The sequence below is a fragment of the Zonotrichia albicollis genome, chromosome 7 (genome assembly GCF_047830755.1).
Source record: "Zonotrichia albicollis isolate bZonAlb1 chromosome 7, bZonAlb1.hap1, whole genome shotgun sequence".
NCBI classification, from domain to species: Eukaryota; Metazoa; Chordata; class Aves; order Passeriformes; family Passerellidae; genus Zonotrichia; species Zonotrichia albicollis.
This window is the reverse complement of record NC_133825.1, coordinates 30748350-30776099: the sequence shown is the minus strand read 5'-3', so window position 1 is coordinate 30776099 and position 27750 is coordinate 30748350. Positions and strand designations below refer to the sequence as shown.

Genomic DNA, 27750 nt, shown 5'->3' with positions numbered 1-27750 from the left:
ATGACACTTCTCTCCACACCAATAATTTCTAATAATTTTTCTGTAGATCTGCATACACTACCATCCTGCTTAAATGTAGTAGTTTTCCTTAAAACAAGCAGTCAGTCTCAAAATACTTTTTTGAAGGACACTTAATTATTGTCCATCATGAGGAGAAACTTAAGTGCTGAGTAGTAATGAAACACATGAAGTCCTGAGTCAAAATCTGGCATGTCCTCCAATCTAAGTCTTTATTGCATAAACCTTGTTAATGAACTAGAATAAACAACTTAATTACGTTTGTTCACGTGTAAGAAAATTAATTAGACGTTTCCATCTAAGTGAAAAGTAAAGCTAAAGAGAAAAGAAAGCTCAAACACAGACAGGTAAATAGAACTATTTTCATAGATTTATTTGAAAAATACTTACAAAAGCAAGTATGCTTGACACTAAAATAGTTAAACTTATTCTGTGTTTACATTGGTGTAGTTAAGCGTGCAGCATTAACAGTCTTTTCTGTTTGAAGCATCATTAGTTTGCTTTAAAGAAGTGGAGAAAATTGGGGTTTACTGTGAACAATGTCTTCCTGTCACTTCCTCAGCTGTGATCTCGGTATGAGATCGCAGAACATTGAAAACCGTGCTTGCTTTACTAACTACCACCTGCCAAGGGCAGATTTACTGGAACCTGGAAGGTGGATCAGTTTTTTTTTTTCCTAGGAAGGAACAGGAGAGGGGAAGGAAAAGAAAACAAAAGGATTGGTTTCTTTTTGTGAAGAATTTACCAAAGCTACATTTCATGAAAAAGAGTCCTTAAAAATGTCCTTTTGTTAGTTGCCATCTTCCTTCAAAATGTGTGCACACTTCTGAACTTACCCGTAACCAAATTACCATTCCTATAGCACTTGTTTGCTAGGAGAGGCCAGGACTAAAACAGTTAAGATTCCCCATCCAGACAGCAGTTCAGTAGTGTCAGAAACGAAATACAGTGCAATTAGTTTCCACATACTGTATAGCTACATTTTAAGACAAAACTGGCACAGATAGTGTTTGAAAGACTTTCCTGTCTCCATGCAATCCACACTCTGGCAACAACCAAAGTCCACAGAGTGGTGTACTGGGGCACATGGAGCGAATGGGATCTCACCAGCCGTTCTTTTGCAAGGTGCCAGTAGCTGCTGCTGCTCGAGCCAGCATATTTCTGTGTGTCTCAGAAGCAGAAGCAAAAGTCCCATCCCTCACATGCACTGGCAGCATTCGTCTTCTGCCAGGCTGAGGGGTGTAGCTGCTCTCTCGCCAGTCTTCTTCTGGAGGCATGTCCACTCTCCTTGGGCCCGGGGCCTTAACACAAGAGGGGGGCACAGGGCAGCCTTGAGAAGCACCGGGATCCCAAGAAGGCTCAGGTGGTATTCTTAAAGTGCTATAGTCTGTGCTGGCTGGTACTCTGCAACCCATGGCATGAGATTCATGCATGTGATGTTGTGAAGGCTGCTGGAGGAAGCCCTCTTGGAAACTCTTGCCTGGCTGGCCAGCGTGTTTCCCCCAGACCATTGTTCGCTTATCTGGTAACGTGGCTGTTTGTGCAGCAGGATAATTTGTGTTCAGCAAACGGCCAGAGACTCTCAATGCTCCACCTCCTAAATGCAAATTAACAAGAGGCTTTTGCCCCTGGGAGAGGGTGCCTTTGGGTACACAAGGGAGACTCCCATAGCTCAGTGCCACACCTGGGTAGTCTTCACCTTGGAAAGCTTCACCCCTGTCAGGCACAACCAGAAGTTTCTGGATGACGTTCTTCTGATCTCCTGAAATAAATTTTTAAAAAAAGGTTTGCTTAGTTAGAATTTTTGTTTCATCCTCTCTGAACTATCAGCTGTGGCCAGCAGGTGACAGAAGAACAGTGAAATCACTAGTACATCCAGTTACTGACTAACATGCAATTCTGAATAAAAGCTAGCTGTACCTTTTCCAGCATTCATTTTCCTCACTGCATTTCCTCTTCTATCCTACTGCAGCTGCTGTCACAGATTTTTTTACTAGCCCCTTGTTTCATCATAGAGGAGCCCAACAAAGTATTCCAAGGCTGGCAGATCAAACTGGTTTTGATGCTGTCACAGGAAAATAATTCTCATGCAGGAAGTAGTTATTTCTACTGGCACATGTGTGATTCGTGGGAATGAGTAATTTGTGGAAGTACTCTTACACATGGAAACAAGGTGGTGGGTCTTACTACTACTTTAACATTAAAGAAAATAACTCAAAAATATTGATGTGACTTTGTATATAGCCATCATAATGTCTCCATTAGGGTTATTGGCTTTGGTTATGCACAGTTAGCACAGAACCACAGAAAAATTCTGAAGGACAGAGAAGAAGGAACGTGATTTGTCCTTCCAGATTGCTGGAGGAATTCAGGCAGATAGTGAAACTCCATTATGAAAGACAAGAACTGAGGAGTTGTACTTCAGCAACATTTCTGATCACCAAGAAGGATGAAAAGTCCTGTGATTATTACCTGACAGTTTACGTGCCTTGCCCACCATGCTGGGCATCAGTACATCATGGGGTGGGTGCTGCACCTGGTTTGGGTTGTGCTGGGGATCAAAGGGAAATACAGGAGGATCATGGGGGAAAGGAAGGGAAGTGGAGCTGGAAGAACGGTGGCTGGTGTCCACTGGCATTTTCCTCGTATTTGGTGCTTCCTTTTGTAAAATGAGAAAGGAGAAGAACAGAACATAAAATGATGAGTAAACACAGAGTTGGGTTGAAACAAGCAAAGGTGGTGTTGATCCAAGGAAGAAAGGGATGAGTCACTGGAACAAAAACATGCATCTGTATGTGAAAAAGACAGACAAAAATTGCATCAATCCAGTAAGGCTCTTACTGAAGTGGTGGGCTACATAGGATCATTAGACTGGAATTGTAACAAAAAGAAAAAGCCAAAACAAACCACAAACCACTCCTGGGGGTTTGGCTGACAAACTGAATACACCAAACAAGTCAGGCCAGTCAGCATTGGAAATGGCATGCTACACAAGCCATCAAATACAGTATTGCTGATTCTTGTTTTCTATTTTCTACCAGGCTTTATTGAAAGCTCTGATTCCAGACTGTGTACAGATTTACCTGTCACAGCTGAAATATTTACCTGTGCTGTACCATTTGCCTCTATTAGGAGATACCTACCCCAAAAAGCAGGGATGGCTGAATGGCACAACAACAAACCATCACAGACTTGAGTGCAGTGACTTAATTGAAACAGACAACCATTCTAATGGCCACTTATGTTGTGGGGATAGAAACCTTAGCAGAAAGGGCAGGTCTTGAACAGCTAGAGCTTTGTAATTGCTTCTGCCAGCACTTCCAGGTATGTCAGAGCCCTTAACTAAAGCATGCTGAGAAGCAAACTCTTCAAAGTTGACATATACTTAGTTTATGGTACACAGCAGAGAGGTGCAATTGGAGCCACCTGTCTAACTGATTTTGTAACTGAGACTCTTCTATACCTGTTACACAGTTGGTTTCAAATAAAAGTTTGAGCAGAGTTTGCAAAAAATTCAGTCAAAGCCAAAACTTGACATTATATCTAGCTGTGTTGCTAAATAAACACTCTGTTACTGTTTTTCTGACACTTTAAAATTGCATCGAAGACTACTTAACAGAAAGGACAAAGGAAAGATCAATCCCCTAACTTTTAGTTATTTTCTGTATGTAACTGTCTGCACCAATTCTTGAATTGTCTCCCCTTTAATGCTGAATTTTACTCTCTAAAAATGCTACTTGCTTAAAAAACTCACAAGAGAGCAGAAATGTTCCTATTGGTACTGGTGGGGGGTTTTTTTGGAAATTATAAGTGTATCAGAAGCTTTCTTAAAAATACTTTAAGTCAACTGAGAAAAATGTTTATACTGGCTGTTTCTGCATACTGACAAGTAACGTTAGCTGACATGCCTATCAGCTGCAGCAGTCACCACTCTGCAATGGTACCTGAAAAAGACAGCTTTGCTATTTATATAAAAGTTCATTCTTCCAAAGACAGAACAAAAAAGACAGGCTTTTATCATGGCTTATTATTGAGTTGTCTTCTGTCTTGTTTGTTGGCTACTAAATGAAGACATAGAAAACACCAACCCTACACACAGATGATAGCTCTTTGGAAAGCTGCACATCATTCTACTTACAAAACTGTGAGAAGAGACCAAGGTCTCTTCTCTGTTAGAGATAACTGTCCCGCTGAGACTGCGAGCAATGCGACGGAAATTCTCTGCACTGTAGATTTCCTCCTCTTCTGGTTCCCTGCTATGTTCTCTGGTAAATGTGACCTGCAGACAATATCCCCCATTTCAGACAAGGTTTTTCATAACATCAATTTTGTACAATAATTAGAGGCAACAGATGAATAGAAATATAATGGAGCATATTTCAATGATATTTAATGACCTTTTCTTTCCTAAAATCCTTCATTTGGGTACTACTTGGAAAACTTAAGATAAATGGTTCTGTTTGGATCTGCTGATTAAAAGTATTATTCCTTATTGTATTTCTTACCTTAATAAATATGCACAGATTGATTTGTCTAAATGAGATACATTCTTTTATAAGTACCTAAAGCCAGGACAAAACGTCTTTAGTGGGATGAATTCACCTAAAGGACTGACTGCTGCTACAGGCATCACTGCCCCTGAAGAGATAATCATGGCTGCAGCTGACAGTTGTCTTATGATAAAACACCACAGTCTTCTCATAACCAAAAAAAAACCACCTAGGATTATTTGATGAATGCTGGAAACTTGTTAATCTTATGCTAGCAAGGGAAATGTTTATTCCATCCTTCCTTTCTTTTGTTCTGTAAAGGAACAGACTTTGGGCTTCCTTTAACAAGTACACAGATATTACAGGAAATGTCATTTCCCCTTCAAAATACTTCCATGTCTTCATATACAGGCAGTGATATGTAACTGCCAGTTATTTAAACAGTTTCTTCCCAGGAAAAAATGAGAAAGAATGTTCTCCCACTCCGAGGTGACTAACTACCAACTGTAGCAAATACCAAATTATCACCCGCTTTAAAAATATGTAGTGACACAGTAAAAAAAAAAGTGCCTGTGCCCCTGCAAGTGGTAAAATTAAGAAGCAGTTATCATCAGCTGTGATGCAAGGGAATTCATGTCACCAAGCTGAAAGAGACTAGATCTTAGTGTTTTCAGGAGTGTCTTCCTCCAAGCCAGAATTTAGATCATTTGACTGCATGCAGCATGAGTCATTCATATTTTAGCTGGTTAATCCTGAGCTAGACTGCACTTTAAAATTCCTTCTAACATTAATAAAAATGACCCCAGTATCTTTTCCATAATGTACTTCACTTATCCTACTGTAAATTCTTTCTTGCACAGGGAGAGCCCTTCCCCCTCTAGTACATCTTAAGTACCAAAATATCACCTTGGAGACAGAAGAGACACTGGATCCACACAGACTGCGCTCGATCTCCGCCGTTGGGGTTTTGGACAGCCCCATGCCAGCTGCAGCAGGCAGCTTCCTCACACCCGGGCTCACAGGCACTGGCAAGGAAAACACTGATTAAATTCAACACCTGACTGCATGTTATGGCACATTTCTCCAGCAAAGACAGAGGGACTATACACACAGAACAAGAAGTCACAGATCCTTGGGAACATGAATACATCAGCTAACACCCAACATTTCAAGGGGAGACAGTCTATCAGGATACTATGCCTACTTCCCTGGCCCTCCTGCAGGCTTCAGGGGAGCAGTTAATTGAACTATTTAAGATTTAAATGATTTAACTGCACATCAACACTTGCCTGGCACAGAGGTGAGATTGTTTAAAGGGCCCAAAAAGACAGAAGATCAGCTACCAGAAGGACTGTTACCTAAAGTTATTTGGGATAAAAAAGTCAGCCTCAGGTTCCCTCCCCACATATTCACCTGCTCCTTCCCATTCAACGCTACCATTTCTCAGCCATTTGCTGTGCTGGTTAAATACTTAAAGGTGTTATTTTTAACTAGGATTGCTACAATTCACTTCAGTGCAATCCCCATCAACCACTTACAATCCTAAAATTCCTCATGGAACAGACAGATCAATGGCCTAATTTAAACTGGTCACAGGGAATAAGTTCCTCTAAAAAGAAAGGAAGGTGATATGCTGATAACAACACCTTTCCTGCATTGAGGTGGTTGCATTTGGCTTGGCTTTAACTGTGCTGTAAAGCCCCTCTAATGAAACAGACATTTCACCAAGATTCTGAATGCAAAGGTCTAACAAAACCAGTGGATATGGGTCAAAGTCTCAACAGCATTTGAAAATTTATATGTAATCCAAGTCAAGAGAAAGAAAGAGCAGTCCTAGACATAGGACTAGGTCTAAATAAAAAAAAAAAAAATCAGGTGATTTTCATCCAGTTCATCACAGTAGATGCACTGGTTCAAACTTCTCAGTTTTACACAGAATTTGCAGAACTTAGAAAAACAACTGAAAGTTACAGCAACCAGATGATCTCAAATACAAACTTCACTTTAGAAGAATATCCCTATCTCATATCAAATATGTGGTGGGAAAATAGGCAAGAAAAGTCAGCATAAGAAATGGGTCATTTGATGACAGAACTCTGAAACTCCAGCTACCACTAAAGCAACTGGGCTTTATGCTGGTAGATTTCCAGAAAGAACTTCCAAAATCAGCTAAGTAGGAATTTATAAGACCTTCTGATTCAAGCCCATGCATAACAGGATCTGCTAAGTTGGGAAGTCAGATCCTGCCTAACTCTGAAAGTAAACCAACAGGACAACAAATGGTAAATGGCCACATTTTGATGTCTTAAGTGGTCTGTGAGCAGACTACAAGACACAAGAGTTCTAGAGAAAACTCAGGCTGTTCAACAAAAATCTGCTCAAGACTTTACTGCAGTACTGGCTCTGGTCACAGCCAGGTCTGACATTGTCAGGAATGATGGGGGCTCCCCTGCCATGGCTGCAGGGCAGGGGAGAACCTGTCCTGTGTATGTATTCATTGCAATATACATCATATGTGTACAGCTATATCTGTGTCACCTTGGTACCCATCCAATTTCAGGCTGCCTTGCATTTAACCAGAAAATTCATTTAATGCTATGACACAGATTATAAGAAATTTGCTTCACTTGTGAAGCAGAGAAACAAGGTTGCCCTATCTCAGGCAGGAGATTAGATCAGTTTAAGTGGAACCAGATTGCTGTCATCAGGCTCTAACTGAATGTCTCCAGCAACAGCTGGATGTCCTCACTGATGGAATCTCTTCGTTTCCTTTCGTCATCTACTAATCCACAAGGTCTCACGGATCCTCATGTACCCTCAGTGCTGCTTTCACAAGTAACTTTGCAGAACTTAAAGCAGGCAGTCCTTAGCAAAACACAGGTTCAACTCTCAAATCTTGATAAACTTTTAAAAGTTATTTCCCTCAACCAGATACAGACCAAATTCTCAATTACAACACAGTCAGTTAGAATTCACCAATGTGGAGAACATTAGCATCAGGGACAGAAACAGTTTAATAAATTCCAGAGGGGGTGCAGGACTTTTAAACAGCAAAAATCATTAGCCTGACATAAGCAGCTAGCTCTCTACTTGAAAACAGGATCAATTATTTCTGTTTTATTCTTAACAGATGTTTGCCATGATCAACAGCTACTCTGCAGCCACCCCAGGCAGTGCTATGACACTGCTTTCTCTATTAGCTGGAAAGTTTCCAGAGTCTACAACCTGAATTTTTCTGCATCTGTGCACAAATTAATACCCGTTTAACTAAATCGACTGGAAAACACATCTTCACCTACACTGGAGTACACAGGCAGGTCAACCAAGAAAAACAACTGCAGCATTCTTACCTGATTGGTCAAATGGATACCTAGCACTGTCCTGTCTTCCCAAGAAAGGCCTAGTGGCCTGAGATGCCTGCAGACTAGTCTGATAGAGGGATTCCAGTTCTGAGAGCTCCTGTTCTGTGTCTTGATTCCACTGTGGATGCAGGTGTACTGGGATCCTGCTCAAGTCATCTCCAACAGCTCTCTGATCAGAAAGGAGTGGACTCCTCCCAGGTACAGGAAGCCATTCAGTATTCTTATTAGCCTTCTGAGAACTGTAACACCTAGAAACATTATTCACCCAACGGTCCACAGGCATAGAGGCAACCATGCTACTAGCAGCTCCATCATCCACCTCTTTCATTCCTCCATCATGACAGTGCCTTTCCATGTAGGGTATAGGGTCTGCCATATTCTGTCCACCTCTTCTACACAGTTCTTCACTGTGAGAACAAAAACTCACAGAAGCAACATGTTGGGCACTAAAACCCTTCAAAGAAACTACCCCGTCCCTAATATCCACAGTTGAGTGTAATTTTTCAGAAGACTGGGTTTTATTTTCTTGGTTTTGATGGATTAGCTGTCTGTAACCGGAAGATGAATGGTTGATGAAAGATTTTTGTGTGAACTTTGGAGACTTCTCATCCTGACACACTGCAGTAATCCAGTCTTTTTCACGAGTACCTTTTCTCTGGGAGACTGCATGCATTTTCTGAAACTGCTCTGCCAAGGAGCGAACGTGTCCCTTTGTACTAAAAGCCTCAGATTTAGAACCATCTGCTGTGCCATATTCACCCTGTGAGGGAAATAAAATCTCCTGGCTGTTTGCTGTGCAGTACTTATTTTTCTGCAAAGAATCCGAGGAGCACTGCTGTGTAGGGGATGAAGTTGCAGGGGTCATTGCATGATAGGCCCCTAAAAGATCAATGCTGGGCCGCACTGGAGAGCTTGCAAGTTTGGAACAAGGACTGTGCTGGCTGTCCTTTTCAGGAGATGCTGCTTGTGGTGGATGTGGACAGGGAAACAATGTAGGCAAAGACCCAGAGTTTACTGTGTTAGCCTTGGATTGATACTGAGGTGTGAGAACAGGCGTTATGTTACGAACCTCTTCTAACGCGCTGCTACTGCAGCAATCCCTATAGTCTTTTAGCCCTGTGGCTGTCGTGTCAGCAAATTCCCCACTCTTGTGGGCTTCATTCTCAGTTCTTGCAGACCTCTCTGCCAACCCTTGCCTATAAGGAAAAGAGGGAACTTGGTCATGAAAATCAGCAGAAGCAGACTGGAAGTTTGGAGAGATCCTGTTGGATGGATTGCTTTCAGAAGGGGGCAAGGAGGAAGACTCTGGATATAATGATGAGTGCAATTCATGGCAGGAAGCAGGTGGGTGGAAGAAAGAACTGGACCCAAATTCCACTTCTTTGTTGGGTTCCAGTGGTACCTCCTGGCTCAGCAGTACTTGGAGCGGGCCAGTCTGTTCACTAAAACACACAGAAGAGTAAATGATTAGCAGCAGTCATTGCTTATGTTTATCTCCAGGGTATAGACCCTGCACTAGCTGACATACAGCTCAACACACTCTCCTCAATCTATTCTGATGAAGACTTTGCATTAATTCACTAGACACATTTGTGCTAGTCCTTTGCTTCTAACTTTGTTTTCCTACTTTAACAGTCTAACTGAATCAATTTCATGTTTTTAAGAGTATTTTGCTACTATTAGGCTTTATATGAAGTATTCTTGCACAGCACCAGAGGCATTTCAACCAGTACACTGAGTACGTGAGGAGGGATAACTGTAAGAAGAGTAGGAACAGCATTTATATAAAATAAAATAACTGTTTTCAACAGTAACATCTTAGATAGCTTTTAAAATACTTTGGGCATGTTTGTGATCTGAACATGAACCGACAGTATTTCTGTAAGATTCCCTCTCTCATTCTTCATGAAGAATGACTTGAAAAATGGAAGAACAGGTTGGAATTTTTCTCACATCATTTTTATAGTCTAATTCTTTGAGATATTGATCTAAAACATTAAATAAAGTTCAAGTTAAATGCATAACTATTACTCTGCAATAATTTGTACCCTAAGCATACTTCTAGAAAATAATGTCAATTCTTTTAAGTACCAAAGCAAGACAGTTATATTCTTGAGTGGCATTTTTCTGCATTTAGTTAGCATTTTAATATACAGACGGAACAAACAGTAGTACGTCCACAGCCTATGAGAAAATGATAGGCTACATCAGCTCCAGCAGAAAACTTAAGGCAACTGTAAAATTACTGCTTTGTTTCCTCCTTGAGATGCATGGAATGAAAGTTATCATGAAGACCTAGTTGACGCGTGTAGCAATAGAATATTATTTGTGAGGAATTAAAAACTTTGTACTGTCTACAATGTTATTTATATCAAAGCTGGAGTACAGAACTCTAGCTATGAACAGGGTTTCTTTCTCTTTGACTGAAATATTAACATTCAGTTGGATATAACACTTTGCAAAAGTAACGCTCTTTTCACAGAGCAGCCATGAGTGAGTTTAGCATTAGCAAAACTAGTTAAAGTGCTTTTCATTTTCTTAGAATATGCCATATGCCTAATTTGAGCTCTGCATTTCTCCTGTAAGAGAGAATATAATGGTCTCCTGATTGACAACAAGATCAGCTTTCATTACATGTAATTCAGGTACTGCAGGAAAAGAAAAGAATGTTAAGAACTATAGCCTTGCAGGTGCGCAAATTAACTGGGTTTGGATATAGCTGTACCCGGCATTTTACAGAAAGGAACAGAAAAATGATTCTCATCTGAGATTTTACCTAAGCTTCTGGTAATACAACATGTTAGGAAGGGGAGAGGGGAAAAAAAGTAACAGTTCAAGAAATAGCCTAGAAATTGGATAGAGATGGTCTAGTGCTAGGAGGGAATGGCATGGGAAGAAAGAAGGATTAAGCTGCATGCTAAAGACAGTAGGAAGAAGGGATCAATTATAGCAGAGAGTTAATTATGCTGTAGTTAAAGTCAGTATGGAAGAAAGAATCATGAAGAGACACTGAGGAGGGCTGGTAAGCCAGGCTACAGGATGCTGAGAAGCACAGAAAGAAAATGAAGAATGATGGAGTAGTCAAGGTGACAGGATCAGGATCTGGATTCAAGAGTTGTACCAGTGCACCACGAGAGAAGTGGACTAGAAAGATCAGTGTACTCAACAGTTTTCAAACTACAGAGCACTAAGCATACTGGCTAATATTCCCAACATAAAAGCAACTACAGCAAAATTTTGACTGCAGTACAGTCTTTTACTGACTGAGTCCTGAAACTGCTCCTGATTATAAACAGTCCCATTTTATCCTAACGTATCCCCACTTTTTTTAGCCAGATTATTGTCTATTGTATTGTTTCCCTTGGTGCATGAGACATCAATGCTGCCAGGCACTGACTGCTACAATTCTGTGTCACAGATCACATTCTGAACACATGCACATTGGACTGTTCTATAACAACTGGGAGAAAGGGTGGTGGGGAGGGGAAAAATGGGGTAGTTGACTGTTTTACAATAGGATTGAACCTAGAGAAGAGAAGAATAGGTGTAACACAGTAGGACTTGGACCATCCAGGGAATAGACATAGTTTGCTATTTCTTTCCAGACTGCACTGCTCACAGAGGCAGCCCGGGTGGTGCCCAGGCGAGGTACTGGCACTACCTGGTAGACTGGGCCATGGTGCCGCCCTGGGGTGGGTGGCAGGCTGGCGGAGGCAGCGGCTGCGGTGGCTGTTGGTGCTGCATGCGATCCTGGAGGCTCCGGGCTTTTCGGATACTGATTTGCAGCTTCTTATCGACTAGGGCTCTGCTGTGAGTGCTAGCGCTGGCATCATGCATGGCAAGTCTTAGTTTAGCTAAAATGCAAAAGAAAACATAGCAGAAAACAAACAGAAAAAAGGAATAAAATTGAAAAAGAAAAAAAAAAGAAAAAATATGCAGCAGGAACAAAAAACATGGACCATGCAAATACTGCCACAAAAGAATTCACAAGGATGCTACTGTTTCATTAATGCACATTCAGCTTAGCCAGGTGTACAAACACATTAATTGAAACTAAACCAAAATAAAATAAAAATATCGTTGTTTTAGCCCAATTTCTCATCCCTTCACACAGGCTCTTTCCAGCCCTACTACAATGATGCTTCAATCTGTCATGTACTCTTCTCCTGCATCCTCCACACCTGGGATTCCCTTTGTGTGCAGGAATACCCAGCTGGGATTTGAGATTCCTTGCTGGAAAGAAAGCTAATAGAGCTGTCACTACAACTGTATGCTGCACCCTTTATTCTGCAGTCCATAAAAGCCAGTTTCTAAATGAAAACAGCACAGGAGCTACTCACCCTGTCTGCAGCCATTCTACACAGACAGAGGGGAGCATGGGGTGAGACAGCCAGCCATAATGGAAAAACACCAAAAATAAAATGAAATCACATAGCACACATTCTCAAAGGTCACAATGCATTTAAGCATTTCAACGTCCTAATGCTTTTTTCTTCATGAAAGTTAAAGTACAGCATAGTTCACTTCTGCTAATCCAGAACACTCTAAGAGTGGGCTACCATTTTCTTCCTATGCTACACCCTCCATGAAAAACAGGGTAGCTTAATGGCCTTTGCAGCTCGGCCTGACAACGGAGAAAAATTATGAGGATTGAGTGGGAAGGGGAACCACCTAGCAGGTGCTTGCTGAAACATAACAGCACCAAAAAGGGCACATCAGCACCCCAGTGCTGTTACTGCCTTAGCACTGGAGAGAACAACAAAATGAATGTAAACATGAAAAAAACAGAGATGAAGAGGAATAGGACTAAAACGTACAAATGAAAATGCTTATAAAAATGAAAAATTCTCTCCACCTGCATGTTCCTAAAGAGCAGCTGGACCCCTATCACGACCTGACCACTTACTGTGATGCGGTGTTTCAGCCTCTATTGTGTATTAGTAACTGTCAAAGCGCAGTAGCTCAGGCGGTTACGGTTACTTACATATAGCTTCGTTACAGAGAGCCAAAGCTGCAGCACAATCCCCCTTCTGCTCCTGATTCAGCGACTCTTCAAAGATTGAGTCTGCCTCCTGCATCGACTTCTCAAAGCCATCACTCCTCCCTGCAAATGGGCAGCACCCTTCATTTTGGTTTCATTATTGCAGAACCCTCACTTACCCTCATCCCATTTGTGATCACCAAATCCTTCCACACGCGGATTCTTGTAGAGGCTGTGCATATTCCAGACTGCACCACCTAACCCTCTCTAAGCAGAGGTACATCTTGAGCACCCTCATATGCTTGACATCCATACAGCAAAACAACATGAAAGGGATTTTTCCGTCAAGTTTTCTTTAGCTGAGAGAGTTGTACCAGCTTATTCTACTATTTTCAACACTTTAAGTCAGTATAAAAGATGGTACAGACATAAAACAGAGTCAGTTCAAATGACTTCTGTCAAGAAGGAATTAAACTAAATTTAGAACCAAATCTAAACCAAAATGTATCAGTAAAAGAAATACAGCAGATTAGGGTTTTTTCATTGTATCTTAAGTTTCCTGACAAAATCCATCTGCCTCTTCTTCATCAAAATGGAAACAAACTGAAACAATCAACATGTCTGGGAAAGAAAATTCAGGAGTTGAGTGTGAACATAAATGCCTGCATGAAATACTTCCATAAATGAGTTTAGTGCATACACCTTAATTGCTGTAAGTCAGAATATAAAAACCCAACAGTCTTGCAACTTGAAAAACAAGGTGGTGGAAGCTGAGAAGAAGGGGACAACTGTCAAGAATTCCTTTTGTAACAATTTGGAAAACAGTGCTGGAGAAGGATAAATAATTTTGGACACAAAAAGAAACTGTGTCCTGGCATCATAATATCCATTTCTGAGAGGAAGAAATGCCCAAACTATTTTGTGTCACCTATTAGGCATTATGCAAATTATACACTAAAGTGTAAACATTCAAATTAGGCAGGGAAAATAGAAAACTTTTACTCTGTTCGGGGTGGGTCTTTTTAATGGAACGTCTCTGTCATTGTGGCAGAGAATGTGAGAACCTTGATCAGCCAACAATAAATTTCATTCTCTCAATCTGCATAACACATGCTGTGGCCTGACCTGCTCCCTAACATCGCTGTGCACAGATGTAAATACAAACTCTTTTACCATAAACCCCAAAGAATCTGCATTAAAAGCTAGTACTGGAGAGAGAAGTGAGTTGTTAGAGCAGTAAGTTAATCAAGCAGCACCTTCAGTTTCAAAATCAAGGCAACTGAGGCTTGTAATCAAGGGCAGAACACTAAAGTTAGCTTTCTTTGCATGAATTTAGCAGTTTACTTGAGGGGAAAATGAGTCACAAGTGTTCTGGAGTTCTGCATACAAGCAAGCCTTCCAGGCAGTCCAGCAGTCTGTGCAGCTATTATATCTCTGATTGGGGTGGGGAAAGGCTGAAAAGGAATAAACAAAGGCCTCCCTAGATCTCAAGTCAATGCATCTGGACTCCTCAAACATTCCACTAAATTCTTTTTTTGATTAAGCATTAGTCTAATTTACTTTCTTTTCAACAAAGAAAAGCTAAGTAATATTTGCTTCCATCAACTAATAGAATAGATCAAAAAGAGGGGTAAAGTACTGGAGAATATGCTGTTTTCTTTCATGCAGGAGAAGCAGAGAAGACAACATGCTCAGCAACAGAGGTTTACTTTTCAGTTTTTAAACCACTGGCATTTATATTACAAAAAAACCCACTATATTAATAGAAAAATATATTTATCTACTCTGGTACATCAGAATTTTTGACCTGGTTACCAGCAGACCATAGCAGGACTGTAAAGTATAACTGAGGTCAGTAAAAATTATACACACATTCCCAGTCAGACATTCTCATGGAGATCATATTGTTCAGCTGTCACTGGCACAGTGTCATTCTGCCTGCTGAGCAGTTGGCATGACTGTAGGTTGCAAAGCACAGGTGGGATCGTGTCCAAAACTGGCACTGCTGTGGGCTGCCCCTCTCCTTCCTCTCCTTGAGCAGCAAACCAGCAACCTCAACTCCCTTCTACATCAGGTTGGAGGAAGCAGCACGGGGATGCCAGGAGGCCTGGCAGCACAGGATACCACAGCAGGACTGCCCTGATCATATACATTAGTTAGACCAGAGCCCAGGTGCTCACTCTTCTTGGCCCTGCTCACCCTCCAACAACCCCCAGCTAAGTGTTCCAGCAGGTTTCAAGGTTCACTCTTGACTGGGTCAGTGCACTTTATCCCACATTTCTCCTGAAGCCCCTTACTGGCAGATGGAGATTCAGGGCTAAAACAAAGTATTACATGTGAATCCTGTCATGTTCCCTCTGTTCCAGCTGCATCCTTCCAATTAAACCTGTTTTGCTGCCATCTCCTCCCAGAAAGATGAGGTGTCATGGAAAACACAATCAAACTTCATATTTGTTTTTTAATTTTTAAAAAATTCTTTTTCTCTAGAAAAGACAGGCAACTAAACCCAGCTCAGATTTTCAATGAGATCCAGGCCAGAGTACTTGTCCCAACACCTGTGCCATGGGCCCACAGCCAGGCAGGGAGAAACACTGCAAAGCACAAGGGCAGAACAAGCAGAATAGCTCAGGGCTGCAAGGTACTAAAATCAAGCAGAAGCAGAAGGATGGTTTATATTAACCACCTCTGCTGCACATGAAGCTGAGATGCCTGAAAGGTAAAAACAGCCCTGCCCATTCCAAGATGCTGGTTAAAGGCTTACAGCTAAATCAAGGTATCAATACTATCAACAGTGTGCATCACTAAAAAATTGGAAAAATGCAGATATACTAAGAATATCTCTACATTATTTTGCTTTTTCATTTAAGAAGAAATTTGGTCAAAATACTAAACAGTTTTTTTACTCTCTACAGGTTTGAAATGGACAGTATTTCACTTCCTGAAGGCACATGTCTGTAATGGGGGGTGGATGTGGCTATAGACACACACACAGACAAATAAATCAGGAAATGACATTCAAAGGTTAAAAAAACTTCAGCACTACCATCTTGCAAAATATACTGCATTCAAAGGTTACCCTGATTCTGCAGTTCATCTAGATCCATAAACCTGCTGGGACGGGGATTAAAGCCCATTGCTGCCTCCATTTCCTTTTCTCTTTTTCTGCGTAGCTCTTGCTCATGGGCTCTCCTTGCCACCTCTTCTTGCAATTCATCCAGCTCACTCTTTAAAGGAACAAAGATGTCTCCACCTTCAAAACAAACAAGCAACGTTTTTGATAGCTACATCTCTTAAAGTATCCCTTGAAAGACAAGGAGATATTATTGGAGAATAAAATTAATATTAGGTAATAAGAGTCTGAGACCACAGAACTGCAGAACATAAATTTTGTTTAGTTTTATTTATAAAAACACAGCAGTGCTTCAAGCTCCCCTGCAGCACAGCCTATGGATTCACTGACTCACACAAACAGCATATAGAACAGAAAGAACCATTGGAAGAAATGACCCTAAACTGATGATGAAATCTTGAGGCTTCTTGCTGCGTTTATAACTTGTAAATAAAGCTATGTCAAATTAGCCAGATCACTAGCTCGTGGAAGTTAAATGGATTCCAATGAGATGTTTTTCATCTAACTGCATGAAGTGGATGAAAACAGGAAGAAAATAAAGCACCTCAATATCCTACACAACAGAAATCCATCAGTTCTCATTCCCACTCCAGCTATTACTGGTATTCAGAAAGTGTCTCCCCTGCTGCCTTTCCCTTCCCTCTCTGGAAAAAAGTATTTCCTTAGAATGATATATAAGCAGAAAAGCTTAGCCTCAGCCCAAACAGCTTGTAAAAGAACATTCACAGTTTTAACAGTTTTGAATTTTGTATAGAATTACAAGCTGGTTTTCAGAACTCTACTAAGTTATGAGCTATGCTTGGGAAGGTTTTTTTATTTGGCAGAATATTGAATTATAAGAAAGAATAGGAAAAAAGAGTTTTATTTTATCATTTAAGTCAATACACAAAAAGACATGCCAGAGCAACATGATCAAAGGAATATTCCAACAAGTTTTTCACAATCCCCTCTGTTAAATCTTAGAATTATTTCTTATAAAACTGTTATGTTCTTCAAAGTTGCTTCTCCCTTTCCTTATACTTTCCCTGTGAACATAAACATCCAGAAAGCAAAACAACTCAATACATTTTACCTTCCATAACCACCCCCACAAAGTGTACCTTACCATTTCCCATGGTGTGTGGGCTGTTTGTCCAGCTCCCAATTGATGAAGCTGAATCCATTTCCAAGATGCTGCTGCTGTGAGACTTTGGGATGTTACGCCATGCAGGAACAAAGGCACTTCCTCTCTTCATATGAACATCCCTCCAAGAAGAGAGTAATTATAGTTTACCATTTGACTAATTTCTCCAGGAGAAATTGTATCTACCTTTTTTGTAACCACACAAATATATATTTGCATTTTAATCTCATTTTTAAAGAAGTCCACCATAAGAAAATCTTGGAAGAAACAGGGGAAGAGAACGTTAACAAGGAAGACAGTAATTCTATTCTCCTCCGTAAGATGATGCATTTCATATTAAAATGTGGTCCAGGAGTTGTTCAGAACAGATTCTTACATATTGTTTATTGGCCATAAACAGTGCCAATTTGTGATTACCTAAAGCTTCCTAAGTCAAGGAAAGAAACACATTGTGCTGTCTATTTTTACATACAAATATTACAAGTATGTCAGAAAACAAAGATTTCTATACAAGGCTACTGATTTCTGATTTTGTACAAGGTGTCTATGAATCAATGGTCCAATGCAAACAAAAAGCACTATGAGTTACTCAAAGTACAAGTTTTTGACTCACCACTGACCTGAATTCCATGCTCATAGACTAAAGGCACAACTATTTCAGATGCATCACTTCAGACCGTACTTCTCGCTCACTCAATCCCCGTTTTTTTCTCTGCTCACCAGCAGGAAGTTATCAATATACTGAGAAGAATAGGCTCCCATTTCCCTACTATTTCTCCCCTGTTCCAATACAGCTATATTTAAAACTAGGACCACTGTTTTGCAATATGTTCTACACCATTAACGACAAAAACAATCAAGACTTCAATCATTCCAAACAAGAATTTTGTTGAAATGTACCTGTGAGTATTTGAACTTTCAGACAAGGGCATGTCCAGACTAACTGGGCTGTTGCTGTTGCGCTCACTGCTTTCATAGCCAGACTCCATCCTCTGTATTAGGTGAGGATGTTGATCCACCATGTGGTGCTGGGTGCCTCGGCCCAGCACACCACGCTTGTATCTCACATTTGACTGGCTTGACCTTGTTTCGTGAACAGCATGCTCCTTCACCTCATTCTCAGTAAGTTCTTTACCTGTTGAGATAACACAGCTTGGTAGAAGACATAAGCTTTAATACCAGCAAAACATCCATACATGTTAGCTTCTCAAATATGTTTAAATCACCATCCTTAGTTTTGTGTAAACCCTGCAATATTAAACAAGAAAATCGCAATACTTTTACAGCTTTCCTAGCAATTTTAAGCAATAACCTGTTCACAAATTTATCTTTGAGTCTTTCTTCAGTACAACTTAGCATATTCCCCCTGAGGTAACAATTATGTCTGGAATGAAAATCCTTTCTTCCCCAAAATAATTTTTATTTGTGCAAGATAATTTTACAGTATATCTAATTGCATTTCCAATACTCTGTCATACCTATTTTAGATGCTCTCATTTTTTACACTGTTTATTTTGCTATTTATGATTTGTTGTGGCTTATACAGAGGACAGGAAAACTTGGGGTTTTTTTAATTCTCCCTTATACATTTCACAGTCTTTCCACTTAATTCTTGTTTGCGTCCCTGTGTGTTCTCTTCCCCTTCCCTTTACATATCTCTTTATGCTTTCCAATTATTTTCAATTGTCAAAACCAGCAAAGTCTCCATGTACAAGCTGCATAGCTGTAAAATCTTTCCAGATAAATCATCACTGGCTTCCACGCTCTTATCTTCACAACAAGACCTCTGCACTGATACACAAGGTACTTTCTGCACCATACTCTGAGCCATCAAGTAAAAATACCATGATGAGCCAGAGGAAAAACCAGAGCAATACAAAAGCTTGCTCCAAAGGACAAACTTGGCACACTCAGTAATACAGCTTATGTCCATTCAAGCAGGGTAGATGGTATAGTCTCCCTTAATTTCCCTTAGACAGGAAACGCAGGACACAGAAATCAAACAGAACTACCACACATACAATATGAATACCCACACAGGATTCAGTCTTCACAGACATGACTCACCACTGACCTGAATTCCATGCTCAAAATTTCACTTCCCACACATTCTGAAGTAAATCTTCTCAAACTCTTACCTGCTTCTTCAGAGAAAGGGCTAAGCTGAGTGTAGCCACAATGCTTCCTCTTGTCTTTACTGAAGATGCTGTCTATATTCAGAGACTCTCTTTTGGGTCTCCACGTTGGCCGGTACCTGCTAGATGAACTGGACTTAGATTCACTACTGGTACTCTCCGCTTCCCAGTCGCGGGTGTGCGCAGAAAGGCTTTTTGAGGGTCGTGTTTCTGCCTGATCCACGGTGTTCCCTCCGCGAGGGGAATTCTGCATGGTTTGGGAAATCTGCTGTGGTCTGCTGTGGATCATATTGCTCACTGTCTCTTTAAATTCCCTCAGCCTGCTGGTGCTGTTGGATGGTTTGGGGGCAGTTCTGGGGGCTTGTTTCTCCTTCAAGGTTTCCCCTGCAGTTTGTAGAGACAGCAAAAGCCACAAAAATAACTTAAATTAAGCTAGCAGCCCTACTTGCAGCATCTTCATGCAGACTTTGAGAAGTACAATCCAAAACAACAAAATTGTTATACAAAATCCAACACTCCCTAAACAAACATCCAACCAAAACAGACCTAAATATCAAAAGCAAAGGGAGGACTAAACAATGACAAAGATGGAAGAAACAATGAGGGAAATGCACTTACACACTGAGAACATAAAAAACATTCAGGAAGATACTGATATTTAAAATAAAGTAACATCTCTTGCCTTCACTGTGGTATCCTGATGACTGAGCCTCATCTCCTTTCCGCCTAGACCGGCTAGAACTCCTCTTGCGGTCTGCCAGCGAGCCCTTCTTTGAAACATGCCTCTGATTGCACTCACTGTCAGTCAGGTGGCCTGGAAGAAGGAAGAACACAGCGGAGATGACAAGAGCCTTCAGATCAAGTGTTCACTGTGCTAAGAGCAGCAGGACTCTTGCTCCTTAGGAACTGCAGACACTCCAGCACTAACTGGCAAATTTAGGTAAGTTTTTTATCTGTAAGTTTTTGGTTTGTCTTGGAGAGGATGTTCCATTTTTAAAGTCATAAAACAACAATACAACCCCTCCAACGATTCTGGTTAATGACAGCTTAGCCAAGTGCCAAGGAAAATGTTGACTCTGCTTTGTCTTCTAACAGTCTAAGGACACCACTTTTTTGCTGTCAGTTTTAATGACTATGAACTTGAAACTCCTGAGGACAGCTTGCCAGACATTACTGTTGAACAAAGACTCAAACACATGAACAAATTACCATCTAATAATAAATGACTGCACATCACCAGCTGCTCTGCACTAACTATTCATCTCTTTGCCTGTAACAAACACTAAGTAATCTGAGTTAGCCTAGTCTACAGTGAAGAAGCCTCACTTGGCTCTCAAGGGCCAAGCCAGCCAATTCACATCTGCCACAAGCTAAGAGCACATCCACAAACTATGAACATGGATCAGCTGACACACAACACTCCCTTACTACAGCTTGTGTCTGAATGCCAGTATTTTCTCTTCAACACAATTTACTCCCCATTTCCTCATATCAAATGGGAATTAAGACTATTTGACATCACAGGTTTTCTGTATTGCCTTTGCTCAATTCTATGGTTCTCACACAGTCACAGTCCTAAACCTGCAAGCACAAACACAGGCATGGCTTTACTCACGTGAGCAGTCCCAAGCAGAGATGCAGGATAAGAAGGGAATTTATGATAAGCTACAAAGACTTTTTTCTAGCCTTTATATCACAAACTTTTACCCCTCATAGGATGATAGGAAAACAAAGTCCCTAATAGCAAACAGTGGTCTAACAGCCCCCAGAGTGCATAGCTGGCCGTCCTGAGCCTTCTCCCTGCTCTAGAGATTAGCACCAAAATCAACAACATTAAAAGCAGATTCTACATAAAAAATTGTACCTGCAACAGTTAAAAAACCAATTCACTGCAACTACAGTTGCTACAAAGATATTACAAAAAATGAGCAGGAAGGAATCCAAACAATAAAAAGCAAGCTACACAAGGTTCACTTTTCATTTGCAACGGAAAGAGTCATTTTTTGGCGAAATTTTTTAGAAACAAGCAGACTACATAAAAGAAAAGAAATTAAGGAAGCAAAAGAGAAATGTTGGCAATGAAAATAAAAGATGTGTAGCATTTTGGTACATAAGACTGTGCTTTGATGGATTTTTTCCCCTTCACAGCATGGACTGCCACATATCTTCCAGAAACTCCAAGAACAGAATTATCCTTGTAGTGGCTCCCCCCAAGACAGAAGGGAGTGATGTTTCACTTCAGCATGCACAAGTTCTCTAGTTAAACATTCCAATCTGATAAAGATTGTTTGGTAGGCATCCTTAACTACCATGAGAGAAACTATTTGACAGTATTTAGTGCTATTAGCACTAGCTGAGGGTTTGCATTGAATAAAGTCCAGCTCAGTCTTTTAGAATGAAGCTGCTGGCTTTGCATTAATATTTTCTTCTCCTTTCAAAGACTGCAAATATTGTCCCATTGTCACCAGACATCTAATTGCCATGGAGGAGATGTCAAGAATCAGAAGTCTTTAGGACACAGGTTTTGTTGTCTTTATTGGGACACACTGAAACAAAGACTAAATCCAACATAATGCATGAATATAGGAATTAAAACCCCAAGGATATAAACTAACATTTAACACTCACTTTTTAAAATTCACTAAAACAACCATCCAAGACTTTTCAGTGCCTAGCAATGCTTAAAAGTTGTGTCTTGATGGATGTATCACTTAAACACCTCATCCTCTAGACTTAGGATGGCTTCACAAGCAAACAGTAATATTCAAAGGAAAAGTTTGGTTTCGCAGGAGTTCCATGTGTGTCTAAGAGCATGTCAGAGAAGGAAATTAAATCAAATGGGTTAAGACAGAATACCCTCTACTCCCTCCCCCTGAAATCTCAGTTGCATGAATAGGGCAGCCAGAATACGCACATTTTTCTCAGCAGCACAGGTGGGCAGGAGCAAGGAGAGGGCTCAGGCCCCACTCCTCTGCCCCCATTCTGAAGTACCAAGGAGCCTGAGGTCATGCAACCCAATGGTGGAGCTTCCCTGGAAGATGATGTGGGATAGGGTCCATAACTTTCTGGGCTGGAGTAGTGGGTAAATGGCCATTAAATGAAGAATCCTGCTCTTGCCCAGAATGATTCAGTTGACAGGTCAGTGTGGATGGCCTCTTTACAGCCCCACGGATCGCCATTTGATGACAGAGCAGTTGTATTAGTTGGCAGACTGACTTTTTTTGGAAAGGTAGTGGGTAGGTAAAAAAAGAGGGGAAATGCCCAGACAAGTGGTTAGCTAAGGGGATGGACCGACTATGGCTAAGGCTGAATCAGGGAAGATAAGGACAACTGAATTTAGGTGGAGAAATGGGCTAAGCTGAAGGGAATAACAGAGGATAGAATCAATAGGAGAAGAAAGAAAAAGAAAAGGACAAAGTCACTAAAAATGACAGAACAAAAGGTTACATGCTGAACTTCATGCTTACATGTTTGCGACCATCCCCCTTACTCTCTTTTTCCGCCAACTTCTGCATGGCAAGTTTTGCAGGCAGGAACCTAACCCAATAAACTCTGTGCCATTTTTGCAGACTACTTAAAAAGTATACCACTATCTCTTCCAATGTTGTCTTCTTTGTACTCCAAAGACAAACATACATTTTGTTTTCACCATCACTCAATTTCTGCTCCAACTTTCTTTTCTTTCTCACACCCTACCCTAAGGCTATGACTGGTCCCTACAGCATTAGGTATTTGCGAAAACACTGCAAGGATTGTTGGGCTATCTTAACCTGGGTATCACAGTTACTCGGGCCTCTGATGAAGAATGGCAGAATACTAAATAAAATGAACTTGAAACATTTTTTTCAGATTTTGATGTACCATAGATTCTACAAATGAACCAATTACAATACAAAAGAGGAACAACTTTACAAAAAAAGGACAAAGCAGTCTGACAGCTTTGACACTGGTGCAACCTAACAACTGCTGATTCTACTCTTGGGTCTTCTTAGAAAATCTATTTACGGCACATTAAAGTAACTTTTCAAACAGAAATAGCAGATCCTATTTCTGATGCTACAGAAGTCTGACCTTAACTTATGCACTACTTTTTTAGAAGTGATGTTAGAAGTTACTGCATGCAGAAACAGGCTGACTGTGGACACTGGCCATCAATAATTGAGGAGATCAAGTCTTTAGACTTCCAGTTAACCTCTTTTCAACTAGGGAGTGTGAGGCAGACTGTTCAGCTGCCCAAAGGAACATATATACAGACTATCTTCTCACTGGATATTCCAGCTTAACTTGCTTCCATGCACAGGCAGGAAATTATCTTATGCTCCTCACTGGTGCAGTAAATACTACCAGCACTTAAACAAAGTCTTTAGTTCCCAAGTATGAGGGACACTGGTGATGAAAGCACCTTTTCCAGACAGCTGCAACTCCTGAAATGAAGTAACTGCCCGGACATGAGTAAGTCGCTCACACAATTACCAAATCCTACAACGGGGCCATGCAGACTCCAACTCAAGAATTACATAACAGAGCAGGCAGTATTGTGGATAACAGAAAAACAAATCTCTAAATGCTTGTCTGGCTAGACACAGGTCTACAGAAGCCAACAAGACTTTTAATAATGGGGTTTTTTTGGTGAATGCCAACTGTTCATTACAAACCAAAAACTCAGGATATTAATCACTGTTTGCTATATTCTATTACAAGTTGTGTGTATATATAGAGATATTTTCAACTGGAATCCACTGCAGTCATCTTATCTAGTGACCATGATCACACACAGATGTAATGGTATCTGCTACCTGTGTCCCTGCTGCTTTGTGAAGCGGCATCATTCTCCACATTGTAGATGACTGTCCCCTGGGAGTCAGAGGAGAAGTGACTGACCACAGACTCGTGGTGTGCCTGTTTGTAAGGATAGCTGTCTGTAGAGGAATCTGTCCGGGTATCACTGGAGATGGAAGGTTCTCTCCCTGGAGAAAAAAGTAATGTCAAGGAAGCAATGTCAAATTTCAATCTTTTCTGCTATAAAAATCAAGAAAGACTAAGAAAAGAGAGCAGGGGCAACTATACAGAAGTTAAGAGATAAACAGAATACCAAAGATACCAACTCAGATTCAAGAACACCAGAGATTATGGGAAAAGTTTGCTCCTTTGGAAGCAGGTAGACAGTGTCATTCCTTCTAAAACCCCATTTCTTTCTTCCTCTTTTATAAGTACAAGTTTACCAAATCTTTTTAATATGCAAAATTAAACTACATCCACTGGACTGCAAAGTACACATTAGTACCATACTGAAATTACTGCTCATTTTCAACACCGTTGAAAATGTTGAGTGCAGCTACAATATGAAACACTGTTTTGGGGAAAGCAAAAAAAAATTACTCAAGTACAAAAATATTAATAAGTGCAACAAGAACATCATGTTATAATAACTCACAGGTTTCATCTACTACGACTCAAAAGCTATCTGGTATAAACTTTGCACTGAAATACTTTTATCCAAAGCAACCTGCTCCTTCTCAAGAAGCCAGCATTGATGCCCTACTGAAAAGTATGAAGTATCATGATTCAGTTTCAATACAGTAATACTTGAACTCATTAGTGGAGATGAGAAGAGCAATCTCCTCCCTCCACTCTTCAGTGATTAAAATTTAAAAAAAGTAATTACAAGTAAAATCTAAACAGTTTGAAGACTATCGGTAATTTTACATATGTGACATATACACTCCTTAATACACAGGATATTAGTTTCATACTCATTTCTCCAAAGAGAAATTTAAAAAGAAAAAATGCAATAAAGAAGGAAGTCATTCTTATGTTTAACTGAAAACGCTGACCTTGAAGGCACTTTGTATTTTTGGTTAGAATAAGCCCTGCAGTAAATGTCCTATTTAAGGACAGTTCAGATCTTTTGAAGTCAGAAACTGCAGTTATTGAAGTCATCAGCTAGTGTTTCTCTCTACATCCAAATCATACCAGGTCCTTCACTTCCCCCATCCCCCAGTTTCTTTCTCCAAACTTTTTTTGAAAAAATTGCTATCCACACAATCAACAGTCTTAGACCAAGAGAGAGGTTCACAGATAAAACACTGGAAATCCTCTTCAGAATTCCTGATCAGCTTTAACAAGCAACAAGGACCCCTGCTGACAATAATACACTCCAAAGAAGGAAAACATTCCACATGCCACATTTCAGTGCGAAGGCACAAGGCCCAGAGCCCACACTGCTTACCTGAGTCCTCACTGTCATAGCAAGTCCTGCTATATTGCTGTAAATCCACCTGAGGGGGCAAGTCTTGCGTTGACACTGGAGTTCCTCTTGGATCTGCATAGAGCAGCAGCAAAGGCTGATAGTGACCCTTAATGCACTTTGTCACAACATCTTTCCATTTTGGACCAATCTGAATTGACAACAAGAGGGAAAAAAAAGAAAAGAAAAGAAAATTAAGGTTTTCTGTCATCATTTTCTCTAATAAGTTCTCTTTTCCCCCCATCACAATTATTTCAGAGTTTGATTTTCTACTGACATACTTTAACTCTTTTATAGCCAGCATTGACGTGGACTCAGCAAGAAAGCTCCTGAGCCAATCTAATTAAAATCCAGGTATTCATCATCTTATGGCTGAATTGATTACAATTCCTGCTAAAAATACAACTACAAAAATAGTCATTCCCTTTCAGATTTTTTTCCATAACTTTTCATCCTCTGGAATGTTCTAACTTTGCATCAACCAAAAAGCAGAACAATTTTTAATGAACAAAATGAACAATAAAAGATACCAAGACAGTAAATTCATTGAAAGCTAAATACTTCAGGTGTGCAAATCTTTCTGCTGTGACAGAACCTGTGCAAGCACTGATAGGCCAGGCAACTAATTCACATAGTAATACTCATCTCCCAGGTTTCACCTGACAGACTGAACATTTACTCCAACAAATTTGCTCTTTACATGAGTATTCTACTGAAGCACTGCAGTACCTATCCTTGCAAATTTTTCTGCTAAGAAGTATGACTGAATATATGCATTAAGAGGTTTTCACTCATTGAGACTGTGTTTGGCATGTCTACAGGAGAAAATTTTCCTCTCTCACCTTTATGATTCCATGACTAGAAGGAAAAAAGGAGAGTGGCATGAAATAATGCCAAGCAATCTAATGGGTTATAATGTCCTGCCAAGATCCCAGCACTGGTGCCTTTAATGTCAAGGACCTCATGCTTGGTGAAAAAGCTAAAAAAAAGCACGAACAGAAGAGCGGAAAATTTGTTGTTGGCAGCAAGCACTAGAGAAGACTGGCATGCAGACACTCAAGCAGAGTTCAACAACAGGCAGTAAACAGCTATACTGCTTGTCAGCAAGGGAAAGACATGGGTGTTAGCTGTATGCACAAGCAACTGTACATTTTCAAACAGCATAAAAACAAGACTAGGAGTCAACAGAACAGAACTAAGAATAGGGCTTCTGAGATTTCTGGTATGCTTTTTTAAAAAAATATTTCACTTTGCTGAGAAAAAAAGAGGAACAAATTTGTGAGGGGAAAACCAGCGAAAAACCCTCTCAAAATCTGTAGAAAATAGAATGGATTTACACACAAGTAGCTAACAAATTTCCCAAAGAGTGTTTTCCTAAACATTTTTTTCTCACCTCTTTGACATGAGCATCATCAAAGTACATCCACTTGCGGATTTTAGTCTGGAAGAAGAAGGTTGAATAGTGTTTTCCATAGTAACAGATCATTCCCACCAAATACAGCTCCGAGTGTTTTGCTCTGTCATCAGTTACTCTGAAGAAGAGCTTCAAGAAAGGAGGTAAGAAAAAGAGAAAGAGAAATTAATAAAGTGCTCAGAATTTTACATAATGCTTTATATTCAAAGACCTCAAAGTACAATAGAGAGGCGTCAGGCTTTTATTTCAAAAGATAGAGAAAACAAGGCAATAAGTAATCATGCAATGTTTAAGCAAACTCAGAGACACAGACCAGAAATGGATTCTGACCAACTCACGAGATGCTCTAAATTGAGTTAGACTTGGAGTATGTGTACACTTGAAGGGAAGACATTTACAACAAAGATAAAATACCTGTTACATAACTTGAATGTGGTTCTATTCCGAAAATTTGTATTCTGTGTCATGCTTGCTGATTATATCAAATACTGTTTAAAACATTCATTCCTTTTTGCAGAAACAAGGTGGTTTGGACAGTAAACAGCTGGCATTTATTCTGACTTGAGCAAGGGCTATCCAGAATATAGACAGACTAATTTATGATGCTAACACTTAGAAGATCAACTGAAGACATCAGCAGATCAAAATAATTCAGCACACAAGAAAAAAAAAATCTTGTCTATTTAATTGAATTTTGTTAGTTTGAATTGCACAGGTCTCATGTTTTAGTGCATTACTGCTTTACTACACAAAGACCACACTGTTTCATAACCACATTTCCATCAACTCACACTGATTCTGGTACATTGTGCACTGGACAATGCTTTTTTTCTTTAAACATCATGTGTAT

General features: G+C 40.2%; 1 protein-coding gene across 10 annotated transcripts in view; it reads right to left on the bottom strand.

Moving 5' to 3' along the window:
* Nucleotides 1-626: 626 nt before the first annotated feature.
* USP54 (ubiquitin specific peptidase 54) overlaps nucleotides 627-27750 on the bottom strand; it is a 91496-nt gene continuing 64372 nt past the window's right edge. For 6 of the 10 annotated variants that reach the window (XM_014275604.2, XM_074544844.1, XM_005481434.4 and 3 more), the window contains 15 exons: nucleotides 26880-27029; nucleotides 25469-25637; nucleotides 24036-24206; nucleotides 19922-20053; nucleotides 19243-19623; nucleotides 18005-18239; nucleotides 17087-17226; nucleotides 15928-16101; nucleotides 12855-12974; nucleotides 11532-11724; nucleotides 7859-9312; nucleotides 5415-5533; nucleotides 4157-4297; nucleotides 2491-2677; nucleotides 627-1780 (listed from right to left, as the gene is read on the bottom strand). In XM_014275604.2, coding sequence (XP_014131079.2) covers nucleotides 1122-1780; nucleotides 2491-2677; nucleotides 4157-4297; nucleotides 5415-5533; nucleotides 7859-9312; nucleotides 11532-11724; nucleotides 12855-12974; nucleotides 15928-16101; nucleotides 17087-17226; nucleotides 18005-18239; nucleotides 19243-19623; nucleotides 19922-20053; nucleotides 24036-24206; nucleotides 25469-25637; nucleotides 26880-27029 — 4425 coding nt within the window. In that variant the 3' untranslated portion in view covers nucleotides 627-1121. Of the gene's footprint in view, nucleotides 1781-2490; nucleotides 2678-4156; nucleotides 4298-5414; nucleotides 5534-7858; nucleotides 9313-11531; nucleotides 11725-12854; nucleotides 12975-15927; nucleotides 16102-17086; nucleotides 17227-18004; nucleotides 18240-19242; nucleotides 19624-19921; nucleotides 20054-24035; nucleotides 24207-25468; nucleotides 25638-26879; nucleotides 27030-27750 lie in introns of those variants that run through there. The other 4 variants (XM_074544845.1, XR_012581104.1, XM_074544846.1 and 1 more) reach the window with 4 other exon arrangements.